The sequence below is a fragment of the Meleagris gallopavo genome, chromosome 28, assembly GCF_000146605.3.
Source record: "Meleagris gallopavo isolate NT-WF06-2002-E0010 breed Aviagen turkey brand Nicholas breeding stock chromosome 28, Turkey_5.1, whole genome shotgun sequence".
In the NCBI taxonomy this organism is placed as follows: Eukaryota; Metazoa; Chordata; class Aves; order Galliformes; family Phasianidae; genus Meleagris; species Meleagris gallopavo.
In genome coordinates this window covers 2,319,910-2,328,407 of record NC_015038.2, presented here as the reverse complement: position 1 = coordinate 2,328,407, position 8,498 = coordinate 2,319,910, and the positions used below count along the sequence as shown (strand labels likewise).

Below are 8,498 nucleotides of genomic sequence, written 5' to 3'. Positions count from 1 at the left end.
CATTGCTCCATCCATGCAGCTCACCCCAAGCCACAGGACAACACCACTGGAGCCACCTCCTGCAATGCCCTGTGATGGACAGCACCACCCTAAGGGTGACAGCACGGAGGGGTTGTGGATGGAACCTCATCCTGGTGGATGGAACCTGTGCACCCATCAAGGTCCCCTTAGTGACTAATTACTGCACAGCAAGACCTTCTGTTCAGTGCATTTGTCTTTCCCCAGAGTAGTTTCCATGCAACTTCAGCCAAGAGAAGTCCTACTTACTAAAGCACAACAGAACGCACACAAGCTGCTCTCAGCGGTACTCACAGGCAAGCATTTCCCACTTGAGGCTGCAAAGGAAAAAGAAACAGCATAGGAGAGCTCAAAGTGCATTTTAAAGGTAGTTTACAAGCAACAGTAACAGGAGTGAAGGAAATGAGGAAAGAAGGGAAGCAACCCAAGGGGTTCAGGGTAGGGAGATCACTGCAGGCTTGCACCTGAGCTGCAGCAGCTCATTGAGTGGCTCCATCCAGGGCAGAGCTCCAGGACAGCACTCACCATCCCCACCCACATTGAAAGCAGTGGCTCCTGAGCTTCAAAGCTTTTGATGCTACAGCATCACAACTACAAGCAGCAAAACTGCAAACAGCTTGGAAAATATCGAGCTGTGAAATGTCTGAGGTTAAAGCTGTTTGTTGTTATCTGAAAATGAAGTCCCCTATAGAAGAGCCACAGTTTTACTGACAAGTCTCACACTGCACCGAGGGGAACAAAATGCACAAGGACCCCAACCAGGAGCCCCCACCCTCCCCCTCCACCTCATGTGATGGGACACAGCAAAGAGAACCAATTTTCATCCTGCAAAGAAGCAAACGGGGCTTCACATACCACCCTATGGGGCTCAATGTGATTTCAAACCAAAAGAAGTGTTAGGTGGCAAAAAACAAGCAGCACCCAAACACCAGGAGCCCAACCTTTGCTCAACCAGCTGCTGGTGGGATCCATAGGAACGTACGTAGGCACTGAGCACAGGGATTTCCCCACCAACTGCACTCCAGCTTGGAGCAGCACTTGGCTGCACCAACACATTTGGACAGAGCTGATATTTGTAACTCTTTCCAATCAAGCTTTTGTTGGAAAGCACGACCCAGAATGAACCACCCTACTGATGGAAGCTTGCCTGCACGGGGCAGGGTTTTATAAACCTCTGGCACCACAATTCGAGCTTAATGGAGAAATTTTCATGCGTTTCCTTGTTTATTTTAAGAGTGCCTAACGCAGAACGATTCCCAGTGGCGTTTGGGCATTTCGGGTTATTTCTGCCAGGACTACAGCCATGGTTGGGTGACATGGGTGGCACGGGAGGGGAAGCAGAGCAGGGCACCACCTGGACAGTGGTTTGCAGCCGGGGTTGAGCAGCTGCACCTCGAACCTGCAGGTCAGTGGGGCCGCTCCCAACGCTGTGGTGCCGCGGGCGCTGCTCCGTGGCCGTGCTGGCCAGCGGCGTCAGGCTGCTCCTCCTCATCCTGCCTGGGCTCTGGATCATGGGAAGGCAGCTCTGGTTGCAGGTGGAGGACATCACAAGGAAGGGAAAAGGGGAAGGAGATGTTACAACTGCAGTGCATCCCTGAGAGTCTCTGGCCACGAGCGGACACGCGGTGGTGGATGTCCTACGCCTGCTTTGCTTGCAGATTTACTTCCTTCTGGGTTTGGAGTTAGTTTGTGTCGGGGTTTTGTTTTTTTTTTGCTTACTGATTTTTTACAATTGATTCAGGAAAAAAAAATAAATAAATAGAAAAACTTCCCTTATTTGTATTTCTGCTCTCAAGGTAGTTTGTTCCCAAGGAAGCACAGAGCAGGAGCATCCTCCGACTCCTCCAAGCAGCACCAATGATTTCAGCACAGGAATCACAAGAGCAGCAAAGCAACAAGTCTGAGATGATGGCAGATAACCCTCCTCCCTTGGAGCTCTTTCTAGAACCTCCTACAATGCCATGGGGTGGCTAAAAGCCTCCATGCAGCACTGGAGCTGAAGATGTGCTCAGTTCAGATCAGCTCTCCTGCAACCTAACGCAGTGCTAGGTTTTGTGGAGCTTAACTAGGGAGCCTTACTGAACCCGTTGTTCAATGGCATTCCCCAACACCTGCGGGCACTGCAAAACAAAAGCATGCCTGCACAAGTGAGCACAAAAACAGTGGAAACTTCCACAGAATGCTTGCAAAACACTGGTGAGATCCACAAATACAAGGGCAAGGGCAAAGAGCCATCACCCAGCAAGCTACAAACATCCTCACCTCAAAGGAAGGGATGAGCCCCATGCTTCCCACCCACAGCACAGCAGCAGCCTGTCCTGGGTCTGCTGACCTCACAATGCACCCCAAGGTGCAGCCTTACACTGCCTATGGCTCTGCAATGGACTGAAAGCTCAGGAAGGCAGCAGGGATTCCCTAAATACTTTGTGTTAATAGCACTAATTCCAAGCAGACATGCCAAACAAGCATCAACAACAAGACCTGGGATTTAAAGATGTACATCCTAGCCCAAGTGACTTCAGTTTGCCCACTTCTGCCCCACAGAATACTTGTTCAAAATATCTCCCACTGTCTTGAGAAGCACAAACAACTCTACGTGCAATGAGTTTTGCTTCTGAAGCAGCCTTGCTGGCACTGAAAGCAACCAGCCACTCATAGCAGGGAAAGCTGCAATTGATTTATGTCCACAGAAGGCAAATGTTGAGCAACCACCTGAACCAAGAGGCAGAACAAGGCAGCTCAACTTACTGAGTTCAGGGAAGGTTTGTCCCGGTGGGTGTTCACTGCTTCCACGTTCAGGCTGATCGTTTCCACTTTACAACCTTGCCCAAACAGAAGGGGGAGTTTATTGGAGGAAGTGCAATTTATTTTCTAATCCATTTAGAATAAAAACATACTATAAAGTGCATGCCAAGTGAGCAGAAGGTTGTTACTCGTTTCTAAACTCAAACCAAAAATCTCATGAACAGTTCATTCTGCTTTAAGAGAGAATTCACAATTTCTGGTTTTGACCCTCACTGTGAGAGCTCAGAGCCCCATCCTCTGACCTCGAGAGTCTGCGGGGATGGGGACACCCACCCCACTTATTGTGAAATACTTTGTCCTTACATCCAATCTCCATCTCCAATACACACCTTCCCACTGCTCCCACCACCATCACCAAAAGCACCGACAGCAACAACTGCTGTTCCACACACAGCTGTACCCACCCAAAGGAGGCACGTACCGTATGCGACCGGGGTGAGCTTGAGGATGGCATGCAGGGGGCAGCGCAGGTAGGGCAGCTCATCTGCAGGAGAGGCAGCATCAGCTTTACCTTCAGGAGCAAAGATTCCACCACAGCCCCCCAGCAGCACGCAGGGGAAACCCACAGCACAGGGAGAACTGCAGCAGCTCAGCATCACACAGCACTACGCTGCCCCAGCAGTGTGCCCAGCTTTCTGGGGCCTGGTGTTTTCTCTTTAAGTGACCTCAAACAGTGCTCTTCCCACCACAGATAGCTCTGTGCTGATCAGTGAGCAGTGCTGTTTGCAAAGTGAGGAGGAGCCAATCCCCATCACAGAGCATCTTGCATGTAGTGTGTCACGTGTGTCCTGCAGAGCATCGCTGTGCCATGGAGCACTGCCCTCACTGCTCTACCAGAGCACAGTTTCCTTAAATCAAAAAAAATAATAATAATAATAAAAAAAAATCAATCCCATAGAGATGCTCCTGGTTGAAGCACTTCTGAAAACAAGGGTTGAGCAGAAAGGAAGCAGGGCAGGCACTGAGCAGACAGCGCTCTGCCCTCATGGGGCACATCCTGCAAAATGCTCTGCTGAAATGCAATGGTTAAACCATTTCAGAAGTGGGTGTTGTTGGGTTTTTTTGGTTGGTTTTTTTTTCTTTTTTAAAGCAGTTCCTCCATTATCAAGAAAAATCAAAACAGCAATTACCAGACACCCACCCAAAAACCCTGAAAAAGAGCAAAAATAGAAGCCAGCCCCCACCACCACGCGTTTATTTTTGTACCTGCACTCTTATCCAGAAAGTAAGCCAGGAGGCACCTCATCACTGCCTGGTGGGAGATGACAAGGACGTTGCCCTGCCTCTCCAGCTCCATAATTACGGGCTCCAGGCGCTGAACCAAGTCCTGGTAGGACTGCAAAACAAAACAGGAGTTTTTGCAAGGGGTTTTATAAACAGACTTGGAGCAGAAGTAGCAATTAACGCAGCTTCACCTCCAGGAAAGTATCGGTTAAAGCATCAAACTGCAGAAGTGATGGAGTAAATAGAGGGGAAAATAAGGAAACAGCTCTGGGTGAAACTGGATGGCAGCAACCCTCAGATTACAGGAAGTTCAGATTAGTGATAACTCTTAGCAAGTGCAATTTGAAAAGAAAATAAACCACTAAATTATACATTTAAATATGGCTGTGAAGTAAAACCAGAAGTGACTCCATCCCCACCCACAGCCATTTCTCTCCCAGGGTGATTTTCCATAGGGACAACTCAGCTTCAGCCAACTGAGAGCAGCACAATGAACCTGCTTCACACACTGCTGGAACAGCAAGCAGTGCTCCTTTCCTCTAAAAGAGAGCTGGGTTTCCTAAGGCTTTCAGTTTCTCATGGAAATACTGGGGACAGAGAGCTGAAACCAAGCAAAGCCCCTCCACTCTCTTCATCACACACTGCCCAATGCACACTGCAGCACTGTGCTTTTCTTAAGTGCTCTCACCTCTCCTCCAGGATAGCGATAGAGGTATTTCTCCTGATCCCTCAAGGCAAACTCATCAGGGTATTTGGCTTCGATCTCTGCGTACGTCATCTCTTCGCACACCCCCTGCAGGAAGCACAACTCTGTGCAGCAAGGCATTGCATGCACCCCACGAGTGCGTGGGATGCTCAATGTCACTCTCCCAACACCAGCTGGGGTGCAAGGTCTGCTGCTGTACAAAGCTCTAACAGTTCCAGGTGCTTTCAGCCCTAGTGAGTGACCCCAAATCTCCTGAGAGGGGTGGAGGGTGTTATGCACAGCCATGGCTGGAAAACTTGAGCGATGGTCGGGAAACACTTTTATGCCCAATTTAATTATTTTCCACCTAGAAAAACAGAAGGCTCCACCGTGCCCCACTCACAGCATCAATCTCATTGAGGATCTTCCACTGCTCATAGGTCACCCCCAGTGACTCAGCTGTCTGGATGGTGCGCTTCAGCTGGCTGGTCCACACCTTCAGCTCCACGATCTCCTGCTCCTCAATGAACTTCTTCAGCGCCTGTGCAAACTGAGAGAGGGCAGAGGAGCTCAGGAAGCTGCACAGGGCAGCTGCCCCCCCCCCACACACGCCCATGCCATGGGTGCAGTGTGGGCTGTGACACTTTGCAGTGCAGCCATCTGGGTGCTGCAGAACCACACCTGCTTGCCGCGTGGTGACAGCCCAGAGTCCCCTCCAATCTTGCCAAGGAGGTTGTACTCGCTCTCGCCGTGCCGGCAGAGGTAGATGGTGCGTGGCTGCACGTGGATGTTCATTAGGTAATAGACGATTTTGCTCTGGATGTAATCTTGGACTCTGTTCACTAGGAACCGTTGTCCCACATTGATCACTTTAATGAAGGAAAGATCTCTGGAGTCAACATAAAATAAGAACACCCACACGCCGGGTTTGACAACTGACACACGTGCAGGCGTCCCCCAGCTCTCTGCCCTGAGTTAAAGGCATCAGCACCACTGCGGGGACACAGGACACACCGTGCTTACACAGGGAGCATCACATTCAAATCCAGTGCAACCCGAGGGCATCGCCTTCGCACGAGCAAATCTCAGCTTTGGGAATGCTTCAGCACAAGCATTGCAAGTCTTCGGGCACAGAACACAAAGCAGCAAAGCAAAGCAGCTCAGGGACAGAGCACAGCCCGGGCTCGCTGCTTACTTGTCGTACTCATCAGGATCGAGGGGTTGGTACGTGACCTTGTAGCACTCGATCCTCTTCAGGAAATCATCCATCACATTCTCCCTGTTTCTTTCGGGGTAATCGGGGCTGGAGACTTTCACCTCCTGTCGAGCAGAAAGAGACACGTGGGGAAAGCTGAGCAAACATGACACGGAGTAAAAGCAGCACTGAACATCATCATCATCCTTCCCTTCTGAAACAAGACAGCATTGTTTAGTGCTGCCCGGTGGAAAAACCTGCTCCTGGCAATGCAACAAAAGGCAATGGGGAGGCACACTGCAGTGCTTGGCCCCGGTGCAGACACAGCTGCCTGTCATCCCATGTTCAAGGTCAAACACAGCCCGGCTTCAGCTCACATCCAACTTCAACAACTGCACCTTCAGCTTTTACAACCCATAAACCTTCAGTAGGATTTACAAGCTGAGATGTAAGAGCACTACGGGGAAGCCTCATTCAGCCCCCAGCCCTCCTTGCAGGAGCAGCAAGGTGACACACAGAGCTTCAGCCCCCAGCTGGCACCTGCAGCAGAGGGAATGCCTGCAACCACCAGCAGCAGTCTGAGCGGGATCCCGACCACCGCACTGTGCACATCATCCCTAATGCCAACAATCCACCAGCAGTGCTGTGAGCAGAGCTGGCGACCTTGCACAGCACGCAGCTCCACGGCACAGAGCTTGGCAACATACCAGGATGTTGGCAGCAATGACCTCCGGATCGTCACACACGGATTCCACAAAGAACACCTGTGAAGGAGGCAGTGAAACATGTTTTAGAGGTCCAAGAGCTCTGGTTTAAATCAGAAGTCAAAAACAGCTCCAGCACTGTGATCCCAATCACAAATTAAATCCAGCAGCACTACCTTGAAAGCATTTTCCTTAGCAAAATTTAAGATCAGGTCCCGTCTTTCCCGAGTTGTGTTGGTTGCATCAAACACCTACCAGAAAATAAGTGGCAATGAGAAAGTTTATCTGCAGCTTCTAAAAGAGCTCCAAAATGATTAGGGATTGCATTTGGGTTCCCGAACGCTCTGGGCAGCTTTGAACAACCCAGATACGGTGTGTTTGGCTGGGAAGAGCCTTACAGCTATCTGCCCACACTCCTCCAGGAGGTAAGCCTTCACGTCCTGTAGGGCCACCAAGGCACATCGTCTGCAGGAGAGAAATGCAGTGTCAGAGCAGGTGCAAGGCATTCAGATTGGAGGTCCTCTGAGTCTCTGAGATTGGGAAAAATTCAGCTGTCTGTTCTCTCCACAGATGGGGCACCCAGCCTCGCTTCTTTCCAACTCCTGGGGGCTTCTACAGAGCTCAACTCTGTTTAAATCCCCATTTTCCCATGCTCCCATCCCTGCCCTACGGATGCCCCAGTTGCTGCCTCTACCAGTTGAGGCTTCATGCAGACCCCCAGCCCCATTACCCTCAGAAAGACATCTCTGAGGGCAAAAATCCACACCTGGGAAATCCCACAGGAACAGCACCCAAGATACCCCCTACACTCCCTGCTCCTCTGGGCGCTCCAAGCCCCTCCTTTCCATCTATTTCTCCTGATGCCAACAACATTCCCACGCATCCAGGGACCCTGCCAAGGGATCTGTGCACTGCACTACCTCCTTCCGTGCCGTTCAATGTCATTTTGTGCTACACAAACACACGGGCTGCCAACCCCAAGCCTAAGCAGACCGCGGGCCATCTGCGCAGCCCCGTGACGCCAACTCACTTGCGGATCTCCATCGCTTCTTTGTTATCGTGCCTGAAGAAGTCATAGGATTTGTAGGACTTGACAGCTTCCCGGCGATACACCCCTAAATTGAACACTTGGGACACAAAACAACGCAGTGCTGAGACGGGTGCCCTCCGACACCCTCCCACCTGTGGGCAGGGGCTGTGGGGGCACACACCTCGGGTGGGCACCCCAATCCAGTTGAGGTAACGTGTCAGCTTCTTGGAGACGTAGGTCTTGCCGCGCGCTGGCAGCCCGATCATCACGATGAGGGTGGGCGAGTTGGTCATGTAGGATGCCCACGCTGCAGGAAAATGTTAGCGTGGAGCCCAGTGGACAGACAGACCTGGCTGTCCTGCAGCTGGCTGCTACTCCTAATGAGTGCTGCAAGCGGTGTTAACTAATGAAAGTGATTAGCGGCGGTGCACCTGCTGCAGCTAATGGGGCTAATGCGGTTCTCGACGGGACAAATATTTACCCAGGAGACGCGGGCTGCCAAGGGCAAAAGAAAAATGGCTTGAGGATGGAAGAAAACATGGGTTTAAGCAGATGGTCACGGAAAACAGGAGGTCAGGAGGCAGCAGGGCTGCAGCGAGGCTGGGCTGAGGCTGTCAGCAGCACGAAGGGCGCCGGGATAACAGGGCTCCACCGCGCGCAGTCAAATCCACGCGTGCCGCGGGAACCGCGCGTTTTGTTAAGCGAATCCGACAACCGTTTTTTTTGTTTGTTTGTTTTTTTCTCCGCGAAAAGCGCTCCATGCGCGGTTCCGCCCCGGTACTCACAGCACTTCTTCTCTCCGCCCCGCTGGGCCCCGGTTCTGCCCCGCGGCGCGCT

At 51.4% G+C, this 8,498-nt stretch overlaps 1 protein-coding gene across 4 annotated transcripts; it reads right to left on the bottom strand.

Moving 5' to 3' along the window:
• Positions 1-7: 7 nt before the first annotated feature.
• Positions 8-8,492, bottom strand: PFKFB2 (6-phosphofructo-2-kinase/fructose-2,6-biphosphatase 2). 4 transcript variants are annotated; one of them, XM_010724176.3, is made up of 15 exons: positions 8,447-8,492; positions 7,843-7,968; positions 7,662-7,758; positions 7,030-7,096; positions 6,808-6,882; positions 6,635-6,691; positions 5,928-6,052; positions 5,414-5,621; positions 5,136-5,282; positions 4,736-4,840; positions 4,030-4,159; positions 3,245-3,307; positions 2,767-2,840; positions 1,373-1,543; positions 8-335 (listed from the first exon to the last, which is right to left on the bottom strand). In XM_010724176.3, exons 2-15 carry the CDS (start codon positions 7,952-7,954, stop codon positions 309-311), a joined length of 1,458 nt encoding a protein of 485 aa, XP_010722478.1. In that variant the 5' UTR covers positions 7,955-7,968; positions 8,447-8,492; the 3' UTR covers positions 8-308. The 4 variants fall into 4 exon arrangements, with proteins under 4 accessions (XP_010722478.1, XP_010722477.1, XP_010722479.1 ...); XM_010724175.3 differs by having other exon boundaries at positions 9-335; positions 1,411-1,543; XM_010724177.3 differs by having other exon boundaries at positions 9-335; positions 1,418-1,543.
• Between the last annotated feature and the right edge of the window lie 6 nt (positions 8,493-8,498).

Coding starts and splice junctions, on each gene's coding strand:
- PFKFB2 (XM_010724174.3), bottom strand. CDS start 7,954: ATGACCAACTCGCCCACCCTCATCGTGATGATCGGGCTGCCAGCGCGC. Junction 3,308..4,029: donor CTTTCTGGATAAGAGTGCAG/GTACAAAAATAA, acceptor CCTCTCCTGCAG/ATGAGCTGCCCTACCTGCGC. Junction 2,841..3,244: donor GCTCACCCCGGTCGCATACG/GTACGTGCCTCC, acceptor TGTTTGGGCAAG/GTTGTAAAGTGGAAACGATC.